Source organism: Aquila chrysaetos, chromosome 13 (genome assembly GCF_900496995.4).
Source record: "Aquila chrysaetos chrysaetos chromosome 13, bAquChr1.4, whole genome shotgun sequence".
Lineage (NCBI taxonomy): Eukaryota > Metazoa > Chordata > Aves > Accipitriformes > Accipitridae > Aquila > Aquila chrysaetos.
In genome coordinates, this window is record NC_044016.1 from 27,170,430 (window position 1) to 27,196,412 (window position 25,983).

General features: G+C 34.0%; 1 protein-coding gene across 13 annotated transcripts in view; it reads left to right on the forward strand.

The window, feature by feature from the left end:
- CEP170 (centrosomal protein 170) overlaps positions 1 to 25,983 on the forward strand; it is a 105,359-nt gene that overhangs the window by 33,482 nt on the left and 45,894 nt on the right. For all 13 annotated transcript variants that reach the window (XR_005933860.1, XM_030035672.2, XM_030035668.2 and 10 more), the window contains exons 4-9: positions 3,046 to 3,124; positions 3,748 to 3,806; positions 3,917 to 4,079; positions 6,245 to 6,379; positions 14,519 to 14,995; positions 17,576 to 18,222. Coding sequence is in view for 12 of the 13 variants with exons in the window: in XM_030035672.2 (XP_029891532.1) it covers positions 3,046 to 3,124; positions 3,748 to 3,806; positions 3,917 to 4,079; positions 6,245 to 6,379; positions 14,519 to 14,995; positions 17,576 to 18,222 (1,560 nt within the window). In the remaining variant the exon portion in view is untranslated. The remainder of the gene's footprint in view (positions 1 to 3,045; positions 3,125 to 3,747; positions 3,807 to 3,916; positions 4,080 to 6,244; positions 6,380 to 14,518; positions 14,996 to 17,575; positions 18,223 to 25,983) is intronic.

A 25,983-nucleotide genomic window follows, 5' to 3' on the forward strand; every position in this document is an offset into this window, starting at 1 on the left:
AGCTTTTTCAAGCTAGCTTTGTCTTGCATCCCGAAGCCTGTGGTGGTATTTTAAAACTCCAGTGGCAAAACAGCTGAGGCTTGGTTGTATGCCGTCAGGTCAGTCATGAGGATGTCTGTAGACTGCACGCACTGCCTTCAGAGTTCTCTGGGTTGAGTATATTGCATGCAGATGGATTTCAGAACTCTGACCTGGGAGGAAAAATGTATACATACGTATGTGCATACATGTCCGCAAGGTGGCCTAAATTTTGTTGACTCACTAAAATTCAGGCTGCCTTGATACTCTTCACATGGGTTTTTGTTGTTGACTCTCACAATGTTAAAGTGGAATAGATATGCATTAAACACAAGTTTCGTGCTTACAAACCAGTAAATAGCTGTACCTTTAATTCCTGTTTCTCATGGAAGAGATAGGTAAGCAATCTTTTAAACAATGAAATATTATTTTCATTTAGTAAAAGAAAATAAAAGAGAAAATCCGTTTACTGTTTGTGGAAAGAGCCTTGTTTCTGTCTTTCCAGACTTTACCTAATACTAGATTTAGATGAGCAACACAAGCATTCAAAGATTCATATTCTTCACTTAATTATTCAGGGGTTTGGGGTTTTTGTGTGTGTGTGTGTGTGTCCGTAACTTCAAAGTGCTTAAAAAATGGCATATTTCAGCTGCTACATTCCTTAAAAACATATATGTGTTGCTGTAGAATTCTTAAGTTAGAAGTAGGATGATCCTGCGGGGTTGCGATATTCTGAGTCCCCCAAACTGGCACAAACCAATAGTAAATGTGTTTCAGAAAGATACCCTGGATATTTAATCTCCTATCTGTAGTATTAACATGTAGTAGTTATGAAAAGTAAAAATGAGCAAGAAGCTGTAAATTTTTTAAGGTATGGGAAAATATACGACTGATAAATAATTCATAATATAATGCCATGGTTTCATACCAGCTAATCCATAAATATTTTATTTGCTTTGAATTTGCCCTACATTACGTCTTCATTTTGTATTTTAAAAGAAGATGAAGGAAGTTACACCAAGGAAAAAGAGACTTTTCACATATAGCTGGTTATTTGTATTTCTTACAAGGAAGATGCTACATTCTTTTAAGTCCAGATGTTGTATTCTCAGGTGAAAGGAGAGGGAAGATTTCAAGAAAGCCAGGGGAGAATGTAGGGGAGAGGAACTCAGAGTGAAAATTGTAGCTTCTTAATGCAGATTTAAACTGAGCCTTGAGGAATAGTTTAAGGCAAGATGCTGTGCAGGTTTTTTGTCAGCTCACTGTAGAAAGATTCTTCAAAGATCTGTAACCCTGAAAGCATCTTAAATATTATGCAGGGTTACATTTACTGTTTTCTTTTTTTCTTTGTAGCCTGATCTCTAGTTTTTGTAATTGAGAGCTTAATATTCTATTTTGCTAGACAAAACATGTCTTTGCCCCTTTATATTTCTCTATCACCGAGTGAATTCGGAAGATACTGACACACTAGAGCATTTTCTCTGAAGGTAACATTCAGTTTAGGAAACAGTTCATTTTCACAGTTAGAGATTCAGCCTAATTTGGAGAGTTCTAAGAGCAGTGGTATGACGCAGGATGAGCAGAAGGGTCAGTATAAGAGCCGTCATTGGGAGGTGGCAGGTTCTGGGACAAGTCTCAACCTGAAGGTTTAAGCATCCTCTCCAACGGCAAAAGGGCAAGTTGTGAGAAGAACACTCTCAGCTCCTGTTACCCACTCCTACCTTAGTGTGTTATCATCCTTGGTTTCTGGTATCTGAAGTCACCACATGCAACTTCAAGTCTTGCTGATGTTAGTAACCTGGACAGTTTGCTTGACACTGACAGCCTACCTTCCTAAGACTGTACATCAGTCTTTAAAGATGCAGATCAGTTCCAATGAAGGAGTAAACTCCCCCCCTGCCCCGGTTCCTACAAGGGCTTGTGTCTGTTTTAGAATTTTATGTAGATGGCTTTCTAGAATTTCCTTTAGGGCTTGAATAATCTAACTTCAAGCCCTATTTATGTTCATTTAGGTTTTTTCCCACAGAGATGAAACTGTTTTCCAATTTTTCCAAACTACATCTCTTGAGATCCATTTTGGCTTGAACGTGTATTATTCTTCTTCCTTGCTGCCTCTGTAATTAGTCATTGTATATATATCAGGTGTTCTCTTGAAATTTATACCAGCATGTTTTTGCAAGTTCCTTACTTTTCACTGTTAGGTTTAATCTGGGCCTTGAAATCAGAGTGATTGGTAATCTCTACTGCCTGTAACAGCCAACTGGTATGGCTGGTGAAATTGGGTAAACTTTCAGGTGAATAAATCCTTCTCCAAATCACTGAAATCTTGTCTAATTTCTCCAACTATGTTTCCAATAGTGATTTCAAGGAGGAGAGGATTACTTACTCTACAGTAACTGTATTTTCAAAAGGTATTGTCAAGCCTGTGGAATTTGCTCAGCTTTGCTGCTAGCTGGTATAATAATGTTATTTCTTCTTAAAAATGTTGTTATACTTACTCTTTCAAGAGTCACAATGTATTGAACTCTTCATCACTGCTATTTGGAGTCACTCAGATGCACTAACTTGGTCCATTTTTCCTTTAAGTCCTTTGACAATATTTAGAAATAATAAGCTACCTCAGAACCCTCATATCGAATGTTAAATGCTGTACAAATGTGATGATAAATCAATTCTGACAGCTAATTGGGATTGAAAAAGCAAACTACAGGAAAAATAGCGAGTGGAGGTACTAATCTGAGGGAACATTAATAATTCAGTAAATACTGCTAGCAAGATTAAACTTGTAAGAAACTTTTCAAGGCCAGTGTGATGTCAGCAGCCTGGTTAGTGACTGGTGTTTAACCTTTCTTTTGAAATATTCTCTGAAGCAGGTGGCAATTTGAGCTTAAAGTTTAATTCCCCAGTGAATCACCAGTAGAAAATTTGTGGTGCTGAAAACTGTCTTATAAAATTATTTAAGTAATTTGTCATTTTATTATTTTGGAATTTAACAGTATCTCTTTCTGTCCTCATTTATTTCTGTAGACATTTGTGAATGATGTGAGGATTCCAGAACAGACATACATCACTCTGAAGTTAGAAGATAAATTGAGATTTGGATATGATATCCTTGTCATAAAAATGCAGTGTCAGGACACGCTTTTCTTGTTAAAAGTATGGTTGTGTTAAACGAAGGGTTCTCATACTATTTGCGAAGCAACTTTGAAATAGTTATTTCTCTCATTACTACAAAAACGCCTATATTAGAGAAAATGGTGGGGTTTAGAATACTATACCTTGGTCAGAACTATTGATAAAGTACATTTCATTGTTTCTCGCTGTAAGAAATGTCAACTTCCAATTACAATTTAAAACCTAATGTGTAACTTCTGTGTTGCTAAGAAACATTACTTTTCTTTGAGGCAAATACACAAATATTTGTATTATAAGAGATTGTATACAAGTAGAGAAGATTGCAAATAATTACTCAGCAAACTACTGAATGAAAAAAAGAGAACTTGTATTATTACAATGTTAAGGTATCTATTCAGTGTTCTATTTACAAATAGTAAATAATTGTATTGTGCGTTTGCTTTGAGTATGATTGTACATGGTAGTCCTAACAGTGACATATTTGTAGAAGTGTCACCATTCCAGTGGCAGAATAGGCTGCAGAACTGTTGCTTTTCTGTAAAATTCTCTTGTGAATTGAGAAATCTTTCCAGTATTTTCCTTAGCATTTCCTACATACTAATCTTTTTACTGTTGTCAGGGGAGAGATGAGAGTCCCTGAAGAAGCACTTAAGGTAACAACGTGCAGTTCCTAGACGTTCTTCTGTCATTGTGTAGTTACTGGTAACATGGTGGGGTTTCCACTCTCTGAGGGTGTTTTTTTTCTCTGTTTAATGTCATGTAGCATGAAAAATTCACAAGCCAACTCCAGTTATCCCAAAAACCTTCGGAGGCAGAAGGATCGAAGCAAACCAGCTCCAAAAACTCAGAGTCCAAGGTAACAGACTCCACAGCTGAAGTGCACCACAAAGCTACAGAAGCACTGAAATCTGAAGAGAAATCAATGGGTAAGGTTCAGTTTTGCTGCACAAGCACACAAACTTGGAAAGGATATTCATTTGCTTTGGTGTAGAATGCTTGTGAAATTCTGTAGAGGGTAAAAACTCCACATATGTGAAATTTTAAACATACTTTAAGTGTAATTAATAACTTTCAGAATTGAATTTCTGCCTTTTTTGCTGTAGCATCCACATGTTAAGAAAACTCATAAAGCGACATTTAATCAGCATTTATTAGGTTTTTGGCATTTCTCTTTCCCGAAATCATAAACTTTCAGCATTTGTGGCAGGAAAGTGCTATTCTTTGCAGTTTAACAGAAAATATTTATTCAGGAATACTTTGTACTTTTTACCACCACCCTTGTCAAGTGCTCTTTCTCTCTATTTTTTTTTTTTTTTTTTTTTAAACGGGTGAGGGTGTTGTTTATTTTATAGCTATTAGCATTCATTGTTAGATGCCTCAGGATAGAACCTAAGTGTTCCATTGTGGTTTAAAAATTTGTAGCAACTGTAGCTTTGGTCTTGTTTCTACATCATCTTTCATGTTCATGTAATGTGTCATGGTGGCTCCGCTGCGGGTGTCTTAACTTCAGTGTGAGGCTTGCTAAAGTTTATTGTTCATCTTATAGTAACTTGCTGTGTTACCTGTTACTACAGGAGATAACCACAAGAATGAGAAAAGAATCAGGTATTGTTGCTTCCTTAATATGGAGCTGACTTAGGTCTGACTCCTTAGGTCAAGGCTGTACAGTTTTGTTTAGGTTTAATCCATTCTTCTGGAAGACACACTTCACAGAGTTCTCTTCCCCACATAATAGGATTCTGTGGTTTGTTGGCTGATTTAGCATCCTAGTAAGGGTACATAAAGCCTATACATTACTTCAGTGTTCCTATTCAATATGGCTTTTCAGCATTTGGGTCCTCTTAATTTTTCATAAAGTAGCCCAGTGGGGTTTTTTATCCTCATCTTCCATTTGTCTTTTCACTCTTCCAAAAAACAGTCAACGTTAACGATAGGGATTTATATTTGAGTGCAACTCTCAGAAGCTTTTTGGGGATTGATTCTCTCACTGTTGCTGTATATATGCATAACTGTTTGCTAATGCTAATTCAGCGCACAAGTTTCAGCCATCAAGTTTTTAAAAACAATTCAGTATTGACTAAACAGTAATGCTTTTTTAAAAAAAGTACTTAGTATCTTCAAATCATATTGACACTTTTGGCATGGCTATGAAATTACATGTCATCTTCGGAATGGTAGTGAATACAACATTGAATAAAAATGTTGAAATTCATGATAGGCGAAGTAACAGATAAGCTACTAAGCTGGATTTGAATAGAACATTTTATTTTATAGAAAGACTGTTTAAAGTATCTTCAGAACATCTGTATCATACTAGAATAGCTAAATCTCAGTAGGGTGAAGTATTCTTCCAAGAGATCAGGTCAAAACTAATCCAGTCAATTTGTCATCAAGGTAGAAATCTTACTTCTTACTTATATCAGTGGGTTTTTTTCTTATTTAATCTTTATGTTTAAATGTGTTTAATCATGTATATACATCGAGTGTAAGAAATAGTATTTTTAATTGTATTGTAATTTAACTATTATCTTTTTTAAAAAAGAAAATTAAAAATGGTTCTGCTCAGTAGTGTTTTACACAAGGTAACTTTCAGCTCTCTGGAGTAGCTGTCAGCAGTTTGGAACCTTGGCAACATTGCAAAATTTGATCAGTTTTTCATGCAGTGAGTTCAGATTTCATTGAAAGGTCAACGTGGGTAAAAAGTGAGAATCTTCTCACAGAAATAGCAGCAGACAGCTTTCAGGAATGTACTGCTATACTGATGACTTTAAACTGAAAGCAGAAAATAATGTTTACAGATATATCAGGGTAACAATAAGACATGTTACCTGCCTTTGCATAAACATTTGTGCCAGAAGTTTTGATCAGGTCATTGCTAAGCTTTTATATTTAGAACCCAGATCAGTTATCCAGCCTCCAAGTTTGTTTTGTATTTAGGCAAATGCATGCAACCAATTCACTTCAGCTTCCAGGAGAAATGATCCAAGCAAATGGCTCTCTCTTCATGTTATTTTAACCTAAATATCACAACTAAATAGAAAACTAATTTCTAAACTAATTTTCTAAAAGTAATTTTGGGCTGATTTTATAGATCTTTCTGCTATGCCTCGTGGGACACCTTTGTATGGACAGCCAGCCTGGTGGGGTGATGATGAAGCTGATGAAAAAAGTAGTTGTAAGCCAGATAGCAAGCATGAAGAAAAAATGCGTGAGACGGGGGCTTCGGGTAAGTCTGTTGTCTTATTTTTGTGTTGTTTTTTTTTTTTTTCTATAGTAAAGTGCATACATTCTTAACTATGGACCTAAACAGATATTAATGTTTGGAAGTTTCATAGACAGTTTGCAGAGATGAAAGCCTATTAAAATTAAGTTAGTTTAAAAAACTTTTTCTGTGAGAAACTATGCATTTCCAGAGACAAATTTCACATATAATGTATCAGTTTTCTAGTATATAATGCAATTTCTTATCAGTAAATATAGAAGATAACATTAGCTGAACCGGTTTGTCTTATCAATTTAATCTATATCTGTCGCTTTATATGCTTAAAATTAGAGATTACATAGGGATAATTTATAAAAATAATTTCTGAAAATAAATGGCGATATATTATTTTTGTATTCAACTTCTAGCTATATAAGGTGATCTATGCTAATATTTTCTCCTGCAATTCAATAATGCTGTGTTAAGCGAATTGCATTTCATAGTTCTTGCAGTAAACATTTGCATAGTCTAAAGTTAAACTGGTAATGTTTATTTCCCCATAATACAGATTGCTTTTTAGTTAGCTTGTCTATACAGAGTATGTATTGCCAAAACTTAAATCTCAATGCCTATAATTAGGCTTCTAAATCTATCATCAGGCATATAAATAAAGTGACTGCTATTCTAATAAAAAGAATAACCTTAAAACTTACTCAAGTTAGGACAAAATTCAACCATGTTTGTATAGCTGTTTAGACACATATTTAACGCCCAACAGTTTTGAGTTTTGTGGGTTTTGAAGTACTTTATCTGAGGTGGGCATTTCTCTGTTCCTGTAATAGTAGTTGCCTTGGTTGTCATGAATCCTATTTTGCAGGAATTGGAGTAAACTCTAAAAATGTGTAAAATCAAATTAAACTAACGCTTCAATGTAATGAAGTCAACATCTTTGGAGTTGTCGTTAAAGGCTATGACAAAAAGTTCTTTTTCATATTAGTCTAAAGTTATCACGACTCAGACAGTAAAGTAAGACTGTTAAGATTTAAACTAGTAGAAGGAAACCAGGTGAAAACATTTAAATTAGTGACAGGTTTTGTGCAACTTAAAGAACTTTGTTGCGTATAAAAGAACTGCATCATAATTCAGTACAGTTACGGAACACTTTCTTATTTGGTTGGTTTTTTGGTGAAAAACTTCTCTACTGTACGCAGCATGAGTAGAGTATGCTACTGTGTACTCGTATGGAGGCTTTTTAGCTACAGGCTTAATATCCTACATTAGTAGTCTGTAACTATACGGTTCAAATCTTGTCTAGAAATGTGTTCTTCAAACACTTTTAAGCATTTCTAAGGAATACAGATTTGGTTCCTAATGGCAATAATAATGAGAAACAATGACTGTTAGATGTTCTTCCACTTCCATTTTTCTCAACAAAATAGAAAAGCGCGTGTCATCAGTTACAAAGAAAAAGAGTTAAGTCCTTGCCTTTGAGTTGTGCCATCAATAGACTTGCTAGCCACATGATTCTCCTTGCTTTCCAGGTTACAGGAAGCATTAACTATTGGCTGTGAAACCTGTGACTCTGTATCTTGCTGTATATGCCAAAACAGGGATGCTAAAGTCTCTAGTATCTGTGGTTTTATTGTTTAGATGCCAATGTCTGTAGCAAACTAGTGTAACAAAAATAAGAATTCATCAAGCTTTTCATACTCACATGTATCTATCTACATTGTTTTAATTTAAAAAAACATGCATGTTATTTGCCCTCATTAAATACAGGGTTATTAAAAGTAATATCCTGAAGTCTGTGGTTTCGATGCCATGCCATTAACAAGGTATGACACAAGATTCCAGCTTCTATTTAGTAGCGTACCTATTCTTATTTTTTCATAATTTTAAATTGCTTTTTCAGAAGCAATATTGCATCAAATGGTTTACATGCTTTTGTATTTATTTTATCAAGAGCTTTTTCAGCAAGTGATCAGTGCTTCTGTCTTAGTTCCCGAGTTCAAAGAAAAATAAGATTCCAATTTCCTCTCAAAGTAATCAAGGAGGTGCAGTCTGTTTCAGTAGTAGATGAAAATATGTTTGTTCTAGACATAACTTCAGTAATGGGGATATTTTTGACATGCTTTGCCTTAGTGAAGTCGTCATAAGGTAAATGATTAATAGAGAAGATAGACTAATATTTTCTACACTGTTTAACTGATTTTGTTTGTTTGTTTTCTGTATATATACACACTATAAATAAAAATAAAATTTGGGCCTGGAGCCTTCTCAGCAAATAAAACATTTCTGTTTTTTTAAAATGCGCAACATTTGTTAGAAATCCCTTTTGTTTATGTTGTTGTTGTTTAATCATGAATTTATCTCCTACGAATAGAATTAATCTAAGTAGAGTGTAGGAATAGCTTCTATTTCCTCAAACTGAACAATTAATAAATCTGCAAGAATGGAATTCAGTTTGAATAAGTACATACTAAACAAAAGCTTATGTGAAATGTTATAGGAAGACACTGCTGGGAAAAAAACAAACCCTGACATTTTGGCAAAACAACTTCATTTGGGAGGATGTGGAACTATAATTCCTTGTATAGACAAGTGATTTATTTATCTTGATCACTTAAGCTCTGAGTAGACATTAGTCGTATGTTTTACTAGTCTGTTTTTTGACTGCTGTAGATGTTCTTCTAGTAGTGTTGGCAGAGAGCCTGAGAAGACAGACCAGATAAGAGTTGACATTTGCCTCTATGGACACATTTCCTCAATCTCAGAACACTAACTATGTGTAGAAGTGTGCAAAAAAATATCCTGAATGTTTTAGTACAATTATAAAATAAAGACATAAGCTTTTGGGGCCCCTTTGGCCTACAGTTACATTCCATGAAAACATTAAATTAATTTTCAACAAGTTAGTATGTATTTTCCTCATGCATGTAGGTTTTATAACACAGATGAATATAATGATTGGAAATAAATATAAAGAAACACTTTAATGAAAGGAAATTAGAAACTTCACAAGACTGTCATTTTTGGATATTTTTTTAAATAAAAATGAACTTTAATAAAAAATGTTCAAGATTGATGCCGTTATTTGTTCTTTCGTGGGCTAAATTGTATTAAGTATTTAAAACACTGATTTGGACCATGCTTCTTAATATAAACTGCCGAAAAGTAAGTACATTACAGGTGAATTCATGTACGTAAGTTCTTAAACTTTTTTTTCAGTAACTCAAATCAATAAAGCCTGATACCATTTTAACAAATTAATCCTATGAAGAATCTGCTTCATGCTTTAATGATTTGGTACATGATTATTCACTGAATAGAAAAGAAGGCATGAATTATAACAGATGGAGCAAGGTTTAATGAGGAGATTGAAATAGATTTGTTTCTGCTAAGCCAACTATGGACAATTAGTCTTTACAATCTCAAGTTAATAAGATTATTTCAGTGTTACTGTCTTTCTATCACAACGGAAACTCACTAATGGAAATTATTTCCAAACAGAGCAGAATAGCCTGGAAAACTCTGAAAAGAAAAAACCTTTCTGCTTTTTTCAGACATGCATGTAGCTCTGATTTAATGATCCATGGATCTACTAGTCTGTATTAAAATGAACAGTTGCATATACACCTATGGTGTGACTTTATCTACACTGCAGCTGTTAAACTTACATGTTATTGGCAAGTTTACCTGGTGTGTAATTATTATTATTGCCATGGGTTACACTCTCACTTTGTGGAAAAGCAAAAACTGCATTCTCTGATGATGTCAGTAGCGGTTGTAGAATTTTATATCATTAATGCCTTTACCAGAAATCTAAGAAAAGATAGAAGTCAATTTTTAAACAGGCTTTAAGGATCTGAAGTAATTTTTTCCATTTGGCATGATGTATTTTAATTCCAGTATTGCGTAACAATGTGTCAGATTAAATGTTCTTTACACTTAAGAAACAGTGTCATTTTAAGGTAAAGTAGGCTGACAGTTATTTTGGAAATACCAGTGTAATCAGTATGTGTAGGAGATTGCACACACATGTTTAATCACTAGTATTAACATTAAAGTTCTAGAAGTTTTGTTCTAGAATTTTGCTGGGTTTTAGCCTGGAATACGTCCGAGTGCTGCATATGTAAGGCTTGCTTTGCAAAGCTATAGAAGTGTATGTGCACGGGATGTCACGGGGAGCTTACAGAACTTTTTAAAGCCATCACAGGAATATATTTAAGTAAGATTAGTTTTGCACTTTTTTTCACTTTTAACTCCTTTAAAGCATGCAGTTAATTGATTTATTATGAGAGGTGGGGATTTCTCTGCAATACTTTTTTATATTTTTATTTAGAGCAATTTTTATATTATTTCATAAGACGGGTTATGACAACATTAAAAGACAAAGATCATCTTATTTAATACTAGGTGAATCGTTACATGTATTTTTTGCAGTCTTGTCTTTAAACAACAAATGAAAAATATGCTTTAGCCATAAAGCAAAAAAAATAACCTAAAAGGTAAGTGGGAAATAAAAAGTAGTAATATGGAGAGAAAGAGAAAGAAAAAAAAAGAAATTCTGTTAAGCATTTGAAGGCGCTAAGTTCAGCTTCTTTTCATTAAACTTATCGTTGCACAGTACACAATATAAAGTTAACATATAATATGATATTTTGGCTGCTTCCTATACCTTCTGCAAATAAATATTTTGCTCCAGGTTTACAGACATTTTTTCAAGAAGTGTTTTGTAAATTCCAGATCATTTTCTTTTACAAGTTTTATTCTTAAAACTGTATTTTTAAGGCAGAAAAAAAAGAACATTTCTAAAAAGATCTGAAGACCATGCAAAATATTTTCTGAGGTTTCATCCTATCTTTGCAGATGATAATATATTCATATAGAAAGGCAATTTCTTGTATATCTGATAGAGTGTGTTGAATAGCACAGAACACCTACGACATTTCTTCTCCAGGTTGGCACATAAAATTTTAAGATTCTGACTATTTGTGTGTGTAACTTAAGAAATAAAACTTAAAAACCCCCAAAAATCCTAGAAAGCATAATCAATTCTGCTAACGTCACAAAGTGAATGTTGCTTTTCTGATTATCATCTCTGAGATTATTCTAGTAAAGTGTCTCCCTGAATCTCCCTTTGGTTAAGCCTATGATTTCCCAAATATTACACAGTTTCCCTCTTAGCCTCTCCTAGACTCGTTATTTCATTTATTGTCTTACTACACCTGTGTAGCAGCTACAGTTATTGCTTCCTTACTTGCCTTGTAGAAACTGTTGCAGAGTTGTCTTTTGTAGTTCTAGACCTTTGTAGAATGAGAGCTGCTTCTTTACAGATACCCTGCTTCTTTTTCTGTCCCTTTCCTTTCACTCTTGCCAGTTCAGAAGTCTCTTCAGTCCCTGAAGAGGTAGCAGTTCACAACCCGTCCATTCCCTCGTTTTCCCAAAACACACTTTCAATTCCACACAATTGCCTTTTTTGCTGTACAGATACTATGCTTGTTCTGTTTAAAAATTATAGAGCTGTGATGACCGCTAACTATCTTCAGTACTTGTTGGAGGGTTTTCTCTTAAAGCTGTCTGTATTCAGTCTGATACATAATTTTCTTCATCTTGGCAGATGACTTTTTATAATAGGATTTCAAAGGTAAGGCTATTTTATAGATCACTCTTCGTAATATTTAGAAAGCTGTAAGGACTTGCATTTAGAATCTGGGTGAAAAATTCTGAAGGGTGGTTCAGATCAGGATCTATATTTATTTTTTGTTTCCTCATTGTTTTCAATTCCTTATTCTAATCAATTCTGATGTATTTAACTCTTCTAAAAATGCAAGTACTTCAGGCTGAAAATAGGATTTTTTAAGTAATTAAAATTAAGTTGTACTTCAGATATTTTTCATTATATATATATAATATCAATGTATTTGTAAGAATTTTTCTAGTTTAGCAAAATTTACAATTTAGTTGTAGTTCAGTTTCTCAGTTCTTTTGATTAGATTCACTCTGTCATAATTTAGATTCAAGCCATGTTATAGCATGTGTTAATCAAAAATATTAGTATAAACAGTTGATTACAAATGTTAAATTTGGTGCAGGCAAGTTTTATGGGGAAAATTGTCCATCAGTGCTCACAAGCCAGTGTTACAGATCCCCTCATCCTAAGCCTACCATACATCTGATGTAGTTTGGCTACAGTCTTGTGATTTTCAAAAGATGGTGATGAACCAGTTACTTCATATTTACTGAAAAATATTGTTTATTGTGTGGCCAGTAGATTGCTCTTGCCTGGCCCAAAACTAGAAATATTTCTCAAAACATACTGTGTTAGCCAGTTATCTTTTGAAGGAGCATTTAACACAGTCTTGCTTAATTATTGGTTACAGGAATTGCATGAAATTGTACTTTTTTAATGACCTTTGCATCAGTAAAATAGGTTTATTCTGTACTGTTTGTCTGTTGGCATAAGTGTTTTCAGGAAGGGGGCTAAAAAGGCATTCTGTTTCCCAGGGAGGGGAGTAGTGAGTTGCTGTTGTAGTGCCTGGAAACTACCCCAGAGAGATGAGGTAGCTCACAGTGCAGTGAAAAGCATTAGCTAGGGTATTCTTGGAATGCAACAGCACAATATGAAAACTGTCTGAATTCTGAACATCTTTTGTGTTTGCAACAGCTACTTCTAGATAAAATGAGTTGAAAGAGCGGTGTCACCTGTGTCAGAGTTTTTTTATCCTGTTGGTATCCAAGTATGGCAATAATAAAGAATGTGTACTATTTTTGTTACCGCACCATAACATCATTTTTTTCCTAACTTTTCCAGCTATTATGCTGTCCCTTAATTAGTTCCATTTCTCTGTATCAAATTACCATCCTTTTTTATTTTTTAATGTTTTAACCTTTTCCTAAATCTTCACAAGAAGCACGTGTTTGTGAAGAACAGCATAGGTGCATTATGCCGTCCTGCATCCTTTACCCCTTAAACTTCTGACTCCAGTATAAATGTTTCTCTGGCTACCTTATTGCATAATAGTTTCATACACAAATGTTAATTGTCTTAGCTGATACAGTGTGGCTATTTTTAGTGCCAGAAATCTGTTAATTGCATTCTTATTCCTTTACTTGGCAACCTGAAATGATTTCTTAAGCATCTTAACGTGGTTAATGATAAATCACGTAGGAACTATTCAGAATTCTTCTGCTGGAATGTAACTTGCCAATTGCTGCTAACATCTGAAGCGTCCGTTGCTTATAGCACATCTCTACACCAGATATTTTGGCTAGCTTACTACTTCATGAAATGCAACCAGAAGGTTTGTTTTCTTAAAGGCACTTTGGTAGCTTTGCTGCAACCACAAGGAACTTTAACCTTTGTTGAGGCTATACAGTGGGACTTTCAATTACTACCCCATGCTTTTTCCACATTCTGCTTTCTTTACCCAGTTAGAGCATGGTTTGGTAACATTCTACACACAGCTGTTGTTACTTTTTCTGTTCATCTACAAATTATGGAAACAAAATAAAAGCAGGTGACGGTAGGATTTAGCTTGATTCTTTAGGTTTCTACAAAAAATAAAACTAAAGTGTTTGAATTCCAAAACACTTTCCAATGCTTATCAGTGTTAAACTTTTCAAGCCAGAATTAATGTTTACCTTCCGTTAATGTGTGAATTGTTTTTCCAAAGAATTTTACCAAACAAAACTATACTAGCTATCCACTGCAGGAAATGAAAGCCAGACCACTAGCACTTGTTTTGGGGGCACCTTGATTTGATGTTTTTCTGATAGATTGGAATTGCAATAATGATAATTTCAACTATTTCTCTAATTCGATTTACTGGTTTTCCATGTGTAATAACTCATCTGACCTTTATATCATCTAAAAATTTTTGGAATGCAAATTTTCTTTGACAAATTCTAAGTCAGCTTTTTGCCATTTTACTCTCCTTACAGCCAAAGGTCGTGCTGTCTTTTCAGTAATACTTTTTATATGTAATTCTGGAATTATAATTCTGGAATTACTTTTCGAGAACTACATTGCTTAATCTTCTCCAAAATCTTACTGTTTATTCCAGAAATTACTCAAGTGGCCTTTACAGGAGTTCGGAAACTTCTTGAAGAACCTGAAGTTCCCAAGTATTGTGAAATCTATTTTTTTATTTTTCTTAATAGGATGCAGCACAGATGCCAAGCAAGCTGAGGAGCAGTCTGCAGCTGCAAGTGAAGAACTTTACCCTTTCTGTAGGGAGCCAAGTTATTTTGAAATCCCTACAAAAGAATTCCAGCAACCTTCACAGGTAGCAGAGAGCTCTATTCATGAAATTCCAACAAAAGACACCCAAAGCTCCCATGCAGCAGGTGCAGGGCATGCTTCCTTTACCATTGAATTTGATGACAACACTCCAGGAAAAGTGACGATCAAAGATCACGTGACAAAATTCACATCGGAACAGCGTCACAAGTCAAAAAAGCCTTCTTCCTCCAGTGGTCAGGACCTGCCTGGGCTTCAAACAGTGATGATGGCCGCAGAAAGCAAAGTAGCAGATTGGCTAGCACAGAACAATCCTCCTAGAATGATATGGGAACCAACTGAGGAGGATTCCAAAAGTATTAAGAGTGATGTTCCAGTGTACTTGAAGAGACTGAAAGGTAACGTGAATAATTACAGCTATGCCTATTTCTGAAAGCTACAATTCCTCACCAGCATCCAGTGAGTGGATCCCTGAGCCCTTGCTGAGTTCAGTTGAAATCACAGATACTCCACATGCGTGCAAGGATCTGTGCTGGGAAATTTTATTGCAGTTATTAAGTCTTAAAAAGAGGATAGGAGAACAAATCTTAAGTCATCTTACAATAAGTATACTAATTGGAGATATTCTAGTACAGCTGAAAACATCAGGTTTTTAAAACATTGATCTTGAAAGGGAAAAGGAAGAAATCCAAACCTTAGTTAAATTTCATATATTTCACTTTTTCCCCTGCATTACTTTAAAAAGCCGAATTGCTTTTTAGAACCAAAGCTCTGAAGTTCAATTTATGCTTTTAGCAACTCTTCCAATAGCATATGTTCTGTGAATATTCATGTGCTCTAAGAAAATCATTTATGGCAAAGAATACATCATATAGTTATTCTCCTTAAATTGATCATGTACGACGGAGTCAAGTTTGAGTCAGGAATCTGAAATAGACTAAGAGCTTCAATTTTTATACTAAGCTTGCAGAATATTGCATTTTACAAGAATGCTGCTGTTGAATGGAGTTCCAGGTGATTATACATGTTCATTTACTGCAGATAGTGACACTTCAAATAAAATTAAATGAAATGTTAAGTGTGATAAGTGTACTTTCTGTTGGATGCCACTTAGCAGAATAAAGAAGAAAGTAGTTTTGATGTTCAGATGAAGATTCCAGTGGCATTCAAACTTTCAGAAAGAAAACCTCAAGTCTCTCTTATTTTCTGTTTTTAATTTCAGCAGGTTAACCCTGCAATTCCCATTTTTCTTGATTCTGCAACATTATCATGCCTAGCTGTTAAACCAGCTGGGACTGGGTACAACGTGCTTTGTCTTACTGATCAAAAGTCTTCTTTTTAAGGCTGACTCTTCCAAATTAAGCTAAAAAATAAAATATTGAAAACAGAATTATATCAATGTGCTAACATTAAGACAATAGTGTAATATTTCTTCTAGAGCATATCACAGAGCATTCTTTGGTCTTCATGATACTGTATTATATTCATGAACATTCTTTAATATATTAGCCTTGTCACTTTGATAAATAGGAAGGGCTTTGTTTACAAGGCCTTAACCTTTTCCTGGCTCCTCAAAGATTGATGAATTTTCATCTGAAAGAGGTGTAAGTCATGGGGTGCATATGGCTATAATAAATATCTGAATTTTGTAATCTTCTGTGATTTGTTTGTATTCTCGCTCATTAATTGTACTTTTTCAAATTATAAGGTAGAGAATATACCTAGCCGCTTTGAAAGTTTGATTTAAAAAAAAAAAAAAAACTATTTTTTTCCTCAGCTTTTTCTTCCTGTACTGAAGTCACACTGCTAAAGTTATGTGATATGATTTTCACTGTGATGTTGATATTTATTTTTACTATTTGGAAGTATAGGAACCATCACATCATTTTCTTAGGCACTGTACAAATAAGTAGCAAACAGGAATGTAAGTTGGGATTTCAGCTGTGTATTCAGTGCTGTTAGTCTGATAAATAAGGTTTCCCAATATGCGATTACTATTTTACTGAGTAGTAGCTGCATATCCTAACTATGTAAGTGAGAAAACCTTAAAAAGCTATCCTCTTGAGAATAAAAAAAATAAATAAATTGTACGATCTGTGTATACACAAGTAAGACTTGATCCAAAAGAGTTCAAAGAAGGTAAAACTGAGCTAAAACTTAAAAGTGTAGACACTTTCATTGTACATGAAGTGGCTTTGTGTTAAATGTGACTTACTGTGTATGAGTATCCAGGCTTCCATGCATTTTCAGGTATCACTACAAGGTATATTTGTAGGCATATATATGATTTATTAAATATGTAATCCTTATTCATAGATCTCAAAGTAGTTTGTGGAATGAATAAGTAATAACAACCATTTTACATGCATACATTGGATGCTGAGGGGAATGAATGATGGAAAAATTCATTTTACTTCTTGGAAAGAGTAATAAAGAATTCATTCCAATTTTCAGTAGACATTTCTCATGATAAACTGTTGTAAATGTGTGAGGAATCCAACAATATGAACTGTGGCTCTCAATGGGTATTTTCAGCTACTGGAAGGACTACTTTAAGGTTTTCTTTTTGCTCTTAACACTGCCTAGAATCTTTCAGTAGTCATTTGTAATCACCTGGCTGTGTAACAACATTAGTATAATTCAGAAACATACTATAGTACAGCTGGTAAAATACTGGCTTTTGTAAGTCACTGGTAAGTATTCACAGATGAGAATATTGGTGAAAAGGGTAATTCAAATTCTCTGCTGTTACTGACCAGTTTATGAAATGTTTCATTGTTTGACTCGTAGCAAGTTGAATGCATTACCAGGGGCTGTACAAAATTTGCAGAGCCAGATATGAAAGCTGTTGGAGTCTAAACAGAAAACCAATTTGAAATTCATTCTTTGTTTGCCAGTTTTCTTTTGTATGTGTTGGGCTGGGGCTTTTTTTGTTTGTTTGTTTCATTGTGCTATATATTCTTTTGCTTTGCTTGTAGGGAATAAGCATGATGATGGTACACAAAGTGATTCAGAAAATGCTGGTGCACACCGGCATTACAGTAAGCGGGCTGCACTTGAAGAACATTTAAGGCATCATCATACAGAGCTGAAAAAGTCACACCAGAAAGTCCATTCCACAGAAAAGCAGCAAGAGCAAGTTGGTTTGAGTCAGACTGCCTTTATGATTGAGTTTTTTGATGAAGACCATCCTCGAAAGAGACGTTCTTACTCTTTTTCTCAGAATGTGGGAGCTTTGTGCCCAGAATCTCCATCTCCAACACCTCATGCACGAGCTGAAAGAGTGAAACCTACGTCAGGAGAGAAAGCAGTCCCTTCGTCTGTACAAACTAGCTCATCGCATCACAGAGCAGTACATGGTGTTCATGCAAAACTTTTAAAACAAAAATCGGAAGAACCCTCTGCTGCATTACCTGTCTTACAAGCTGCCTTGTTAAGGAGTTCGGGAAGCCTTGGCCATAGGCCTAGTCAGAACCAGGAGATGGACAAAAAGTTGAAAGGCCAATATATTTCTGCTGCTACTGAAAAGGACAATGAGGACGACCAGAGTGACAAAGGTACTTACACTATTGAGTTGGAAAATCCCAATTCTGAAGAAATGGAAGCCCGTAAAATGATTGACAAGGTGAGAAACTAAAATGTATACTGATGTTAGTGGTTTGTGATGTGGGGGCATCAGTCTACCACTTCAGTTCTACTTATTAAAGCTGCTACATTAGTACAAGTTCGTAAGCCAGTCTATAATGATGAAATATGGAATGTCATAAAAGCAGCATCAGGCATTTGACTAAAACTTCTTCCTGTTTGATACTGCTGTTCTAGTTTGGTAGTTTTAATGCGTTTTCAAAGGATTTAAGTACTGTAAGAATACTAGGCAACAGAATTCAATTAACTGGTATTTTAATGAGAGTTGTTAGATTTGGATTTTTACGTCCCTGTGGAAATACTTACCTGTTCTTAAAATCCTATGGTCTCTGTAGTTTTCAGTATATAAATTGGTTCTATCCAAATTATCACATAGAAATAGATTGTAAATGTTTTCTATACTTAGAAAAAAAGTACATTCAATAACAGTAACTTACACTTCAGCATCCATTATAAAGAGTAAGTATAAGAATGCTTTCATTTTCCAAAAGTTTTTATATGATAGCAATGTCATTTTCCTAGTTTGAATATAGGTATATGCTTTATTAGGCTTAGGAATCTTATGATGACCAAGTAACTTTTGCTTCTTGGTAACAATGTAAATAACAATACAAATCGTATTTGCAGTTAAGTAACTGCGGAGAACGCTTTCTTTGGATTCAACAGGAAGATATGGGTAGGAGAAGCTATGTTTAATCATTTGGCTTAACTGACTCTTGAAGAGGACTTCTTTTCTGTTATTGTTGTGTTTTCCTAAACAATCCGTTGTGGTAGAATGCTGTCATGCAATTCTAGGCAATTTTTTGGCCAGTTTAACAGGTAATTGATCACTTACTTGTTATAGAATTATATAAGTATTGATTTTGTGTGTCTAAAACTTTCAGAGCTGAACAAATACATTAATACATTTAGAATGAATTTTGGCTAAACATTGAAAAATACTTTTTGAAAGACAAGCTAGCTTCACTGGTTTGATTTTGTAGAATAATGCTGACATAGTGGGGAAAAGGGAAATTTTATTATAGATGGTTTTATTTTATAAAAGGTGTTTATGGAGCATTTGGGAGGGGGGAGATTAAAATAAAGAGAATGCCATCAGTAAAATCATAAAGATAATGGTTTCACCTCTTATGGATTCTGAAAAAGAGACTTTTGACTTCTTTGAGAAAGTATTCAAAAACTTCTGAGAACTAAAAGCATTCCAATTGAAGCAAGTAAATATTAAAGAATGTCATGGCTTTGACTTGGTGACTGCAAATATCTACATTTAATTCTTAAGTTATAAATCTTCAATGAAATTGCATCAGAAAATGTGTGAGTCCTGTTTTTGCTAAGTATAGTTGTGCAACAGGGTTTATTTGGAAACTAGAAAAAATAATAACATTTGGAAATACACAATTTACGTACTTTATACTGTCTAATGTTTAATAAGATTTCAAATTATTTGTGGTCTTTAATATCCGTTCAGGATATCCACAGTCAGTTTTTTCTTTGAAACAAATCTCTTCTGTTACAGGAGAGATTCAGGAACAGGAGGTGAATGCAAGCAGTAGGGATGGTAGTAAAGTATTGGTTAATATTCTTTGTGTTGTATAAAAAGGTTTTGGATATCATAAATACCTCTTACTGCTAACCTAAAAAGTGTCACCACTAGAAATTAAAGATTTACTAGGAAGTAAAGCAGAGATGTTTTTTCTTTGAGGTCGTCTATATCTTTTCACTTAGTATCTGTACTGAAGCATTATGAACTGTATATTTTACATTCAGTTCAAAGAGTCTTGCTGCACAGTTCTTCTTTGATTTGGTAATATGAAAGAAGTATGATATTATTTTTATGAAGTGCAGAAAAACATCCAGTGAAGAAAATCAAAACCAAATGGAAGCCAAAATTTCTTCCTCCAGCTGAGCTCAGCTTTGCTTCCTTCCTATTTTAAATTGCTAATGCTGTGGATTCTGTTACTCTGCTAAAGGTGGATAAGTGAGGAGTAAGACAATAGTCTGTTGACTGCTGTGATGCTTTATTGAGGATTTAAAATGTATACCAATAATTCTCTTATCAATAATTCCAGTATAATCTCTCTTTCTTTGTTGGCAAGTCAGTCCTTTTTTTACGCAGTTACAATGCCTGCTCAGTTGAGTATCATGTAAGAGTGTCTGTTGGGTCAGAAGATTAACTGAAATTCAAGAGTTGGGTTTGCTAGGATTGGGGTAAAAATGCACTACAAATAGCAAGGATAACTTTCTAAAACATTTGCACAAACAATGCAGTCTTGTCAGTAATAGTTTACATTAGAATGGTGCTAAGATCCACGTCTGGCTCACCTGAAGAATTTCCTATGGCATAAAATACTTATGGGTTTGGGTATTTTTTCCCTTTTAGTGGAGGAGAGGGTGAGAACGGGCAAAATATCCAAAAATTACTTTCAGTGTTACTCATTCACTTGGGAAACCTTAGCCTTAGCCTTACTCCTGTAGGCAGAGTCTACTCTTTTCTTGGTAAAGGAGTATAAGTCCAAACCACAAATGCAAGAATGGCATAAACTTGTCAAAAATCAAGGTGTGATTAATAATGCTTCTTTGAGTTAAGAATCCAAGAGAAGCATGCAGGAAATCAAAAGTTAAAATTATCAGAAAAATAGAAAAAAAAATCTATCTATATAATTTAAAAAAGGGGCGGAAAGACCTTAATGCTGCGCTGTATTGTTTCCTTCGAAAGTACCATTTTTGCTTAATATAGCCTTTTACTAAAGATTCTAGGAAATAGACTCAAGGAAAATAAATACTTATGTGAAATGATTTTTAAAATCCGAAAATGATGCTCTCCTGCTTATTCAACATCTTCATTTCATTTAGATTGCTAAGGATTCATTTCTTCTTCTGCTACTCTTTCAGTCTCAAAGAAAAAAGTATTGTCTCTACAGCAGAAAAGGAGTAGAATAACAAACAACATATTTTTTTTCTTGACCGTTTTAAAGCCTGGCTTTTGAAAAGATAATGTGAGAAAGATACAAAAATAATCAGAAGAAGAGGAAGACATTTTCTAAGTAATGGAGAAAAGCTTTTTAGTGAGGTATTTTTCCCTAAGAGAAAGGTATAATAATTTATCTGCAGTGATGACTGTTTCGGGGTGAATGTCTGTCACTTACCTAAAATGAAAGATTACAAAAACATTGAGGCTTGTGTCTTACACAACTTTCAACACCTACATGATTTGCTGAGGCAATGAAATTAAAATCAGACAAGATACCAAGATCTGACAGGCAAGATCACTGGAATAAAATCAATTTATATAAATGCCCACAGACACTGAACTGAGTAGGAAAAGAGAAATTTGTTAAATTGTTTGCAAATTTTCAAGATTAAAAAAAAAATTATGGTGAAAAAATGAACTATGTCATAAAAATAGTAAGCAGTTTGCAGTTGTAAATAGAGGGGGAAAAAAAAAAAAAAAAAGATGCAAGACCTGTACATGCCTGGAGTCCTTCAAAGATCGTTCCTGTTTCACTTGTATGTCAGTTAATCATTTGGATTGATTGTATTTTCACATCTTATGCTTAGATCAGCTATGATAGGAACTGATGTAATTACTTAGTATTTCAGGAATACTAATAATTGTTTCTTTTGTGTTTTATTTGAATTTTATTCATAGATCTTAAAGATATTGTCAGAGGAATTAAATATCATAGCCTTGTGGCCAGCTTTGAACAGGTTATTTATGTTTAGAATTGGTGTGTCATGTTTCTTAGAGCAAAACAAACATCTTGGAGAATAACTAAAAAAAAAAATAAATTTTAAAAAGTAATTAAAAAAATAAAAGACAACATCAAATTTTGTAGAGGTTAGGAGAAATCTCAGGCTATGTTATTAGGCAGAGACAGAGAAGCAGTCATCCTAAGAAGATTTCATAGTTGTTTCTATTTTAAAATATAATACATATACATATATGTGTCCAGGACAAATATCAAAACATGAAACTATCATAGAAGGAGTGAAGGGTATGGCTGAGGGGGTTTTTTTTGTTTGTTTTTGCTTAAGCAAATTTCATTTCGTGCTATTTCTGAATAGAAAGATTTGTCAGAGTTCCCATTGTAGAGATAGTGGTTATAATTTGGAAAAAGTTGCAATCTTCAGCTGTTACTTACCCACTGTAACTGCCTTCTCTCCTTAGTCAATCAACTGGTGAGAATGCTATCTCCGAATTATTCCTGTGCTTATATAGGATCCAGCTGTGCTTTTCACAAGTAACACAAACCCATGCACACATTCTAGGACTTCTGACTCATGTTTATTTTTTAGTAACTTGACATTATTACAATTTCTTTCAAATCCTGTTGTTTTTTTGATATATAGAGACTGAGTGAATACTGTCATTATTACTGGTATGGAAATGTGTTGTAGAATTCTCTCTTCTGTTACTAGTTTACTTGCATTTTTATTCTATCATGGGTTTCCATATGGTCCTCTGTCACCTTTAATTCACAAAATATAAATTCTAAGCAAGATGGGGGCTGCTCCTCACAAACTCGTGTTCTTTTTACTTGTTCTCTACAGTATAAATGTATGGTTGTGTCTTAAATGTTCTTTATAAATAGAGAACACTTGAAAAATAGCAATAAAACTGCCTTCCTAAAAGTCCTTTCATTAGCCAATGATATTCTGCATCCAGGTGTTCAAATGTCACTTGAATTCATAGAGAAGTATGAATTGGTTGGTAGGCAAACAGGTTTAGAAATTAAATACATTAATAACATGGAAAAAAAGTTATGATTGAATAATAGATGCTGGCTCTCTTTTTATACTTGTAGACCTCTTTTTAAAATTACCATTGAGAGCAATTTCTTCAATAGGTAAAGAAGAAAAGCTGTTCTTGCATACTACAAAGACCACCTTGAACATACCAGACATACAATATTCTCTACTCAAATAGCTTCAGAAAGCCACAACTCTTTCTAGCCGAATAATACCCTTATTGTTGCAGCTAAAAGCTAAGTACAAAATAAAACAAATTCAGGATCTTGATTTGATTTAGAACATGCTTTCAGTGTTATTTCTAACACATAAAATACACGAGTAGATGGGGCACAGTTGTAAGACTTGTTTTTCTTTCACATCTGGCTGTTCTGATCTTTAGGTAGGTTCAATGCTTTCTTCTGTTAACACTTAGCAATTGCTCTCTATTTTGCACTAAGTTGTAAATTTTCTATCTGTTTTACATTTTTTAAATAAATCAAATTTGTTCTAGTAGAAGGAAATTGTTCTCAGCAGTCATATCAGGTTAAAAAAAAAAAAATCTTCCTCAGCCATGGAAAAGGTAAGTCTGTCAGTGGATGAAAGAATTCAAAATGATGTTTCAGCAGTTCATCTTCCTTTTTGTTGATATACAAAGACTGCAAATTACCAGGCTAATGAGTTTCCTTTTTTCAATAAAGCAAAATCCTACCAGTAATAAATTTTAATAAATGAATGTGCAAATAATTCTGGATGGTTTTGGAATATCAAATACTTTAAGGCTATTGCAATAAATTAAAAGCAGCTCAGTGAGTTTTTTGCAAGCTCTTCAGGGGTTTTCTTGGAGGGTCCTTTTTTCTTCATTTTGGGTAGGGGTTTTTTGTTGGTTTTCTTCTTCAGCCAGTTTCATTTCAGGGTATTTCTGAATGGAAGTACTTTGTAGAACTTACGATAGCCGAGTTAAACTCTTCTTTGCGTGTGTGGGAAGGGAAGGAACAGAATAGAGGCTATATGTATGTTTCAATTCTCATCAGCCTAACTAACCAGGGAATCCAGAATGTTACAGTAGCTCATATGCATGTGGAAACATTGGGCTTAGATAAAGTTTTCTTTGGTCCCAAAATTGTTTTCTTCAATTATGTTATAGTCATTTAAATTTCCTGATAAATAATTGATTTTTTTTTCATGGCAAAGTAATTTTAGATCTCAAATTCAACATACTGATTCCCAACCAGAAGTAAAACTTGAAAAAAAGTACCAAAATCAAACCTCTGCCCATGCTTCTGTCATCTTCAAAAAGAATTGTTGTGACCATTTAATGATTTTATTTTCAATGCAAAGTTCATATTTTAGATCATGTTCCAATTTAAAATAAATTGGAGAAGGATGCTGTTTCAAAGTCTTTGTTTATATAGATAGACAGGCCGTAATAGTAATGACCTTGTTTTTAATGTGCATGCTATCATCTTTAATTTTACTTGATTGTATACTACACAAAGAGTATACACAAAATATTATTCTGTTGACACAGTCTTGAGAGAGGTTCTTTTTTCCTCTAAAAATTTGGAATAACTAATCATTTTGGAGGGAAAGCTGTGTTCATGTTCATATAGGCAGCAGGTTTTCCATTTCATTTTCTGCATCTTTCTGCTCACGATGATACTTATATTTCAGTTTGGTTTGACTTTTTTTTTTTAGTATGTATATGAGTGGGAATCTATTCTGAAAGGCGATCATAATAAAATGGAATCTCCTTACTCTTTTTGCTCCCAGGGTATGTCTGTTCATACCATATTGCGTTACTGGCTAATGTGTTCTTCAAGGACTGTGTACTTTTGAATGATTTGTTGTTGTTGCTTTAAGTCGTCATAAAGCTTGTTTACCACATCTTGTCTTCTCTGTTGCAAACCTTAAAGTTTTATCAGTAATCTTGCAGATAGCATGAAAGATTGTATTAAGCATAAAATAACTGCTAAATGAAGAATTGTGGACTGACAAGTTTAAGATTAATGTTATGCTAAATATTTTGAAAGTAAGAGTGACAAAATCATAAGTAGGTATTTTATTATAATGTTACATTTGTATATATCAGTCTAGTTCTGTGAGAAGCATACACTAATTCAGATGTTTTCCATCATTTGTAAATAGCGTGCAATGCACAGCAGGGATTGATTTTAAAACATGGAGCCATATACCAAATTAAAACATTTTTTTTTTAACATCTGCAAGGTTTATTAGAAAATGTGTATTCTGAACTCTTTCACTAAAACTGTGTTTATCCAAAAACTTATATATACAGTGCAAGTGGAGTAGGGAGGGGAAAATTTTTTCATTACAATACTTAACATACATGTTGTTATAACTCCTCATGTTACAGAGTTAACATACATGTTATGGAACTCCTCTTGGCAAATTTTTGCAGTATTATAAATGACAAACTACTTGAGAAGAATCAATGGGCACAGAGTAAGTTTGGAGAAAAAAAAAAATCTCCGCATGTTTCAATGGGTGTTTAAGAAACCAAGACAGATGTATCTATTTTCAGAAAATGACCTTCAAGTCTTCTGCTTTTTCACACCCTCTGGGTTTAATCGCTTTTACCATTGCTTCAGCAATTTCTTCTACAAACAATGCCTTTTAGCCCCACAGAGTGTCTTGGTTGCAGAATGACTGTATTTTATGAACACAATGCTGAAGAAGCAGTAGAACAGTTGAAGCCTGTCAAATCACCTGAGTGTATAAATTTTGTCAAGAGTTCAGAGGATGTTTTTAATCTTTTTTCTTCTGAGGGGAGGAGTCTTGCAGTCTCTAACCTTATTGTTTCTTTTTTAATTTGGAATTCTAAAGAAAATTAATTCTTCACTGTAGCAAACAGGTACAAAATATGTATGCATGTAAATATGTAACTGGCGTCTGGTAAGAGGAAGTTATTAGACTTGGCACGTTGATCCTTTTCATTTGTTTATGTAGCTTTTTATTATACCAGAGCGTCTTGCATCTGATTCTGTATCTT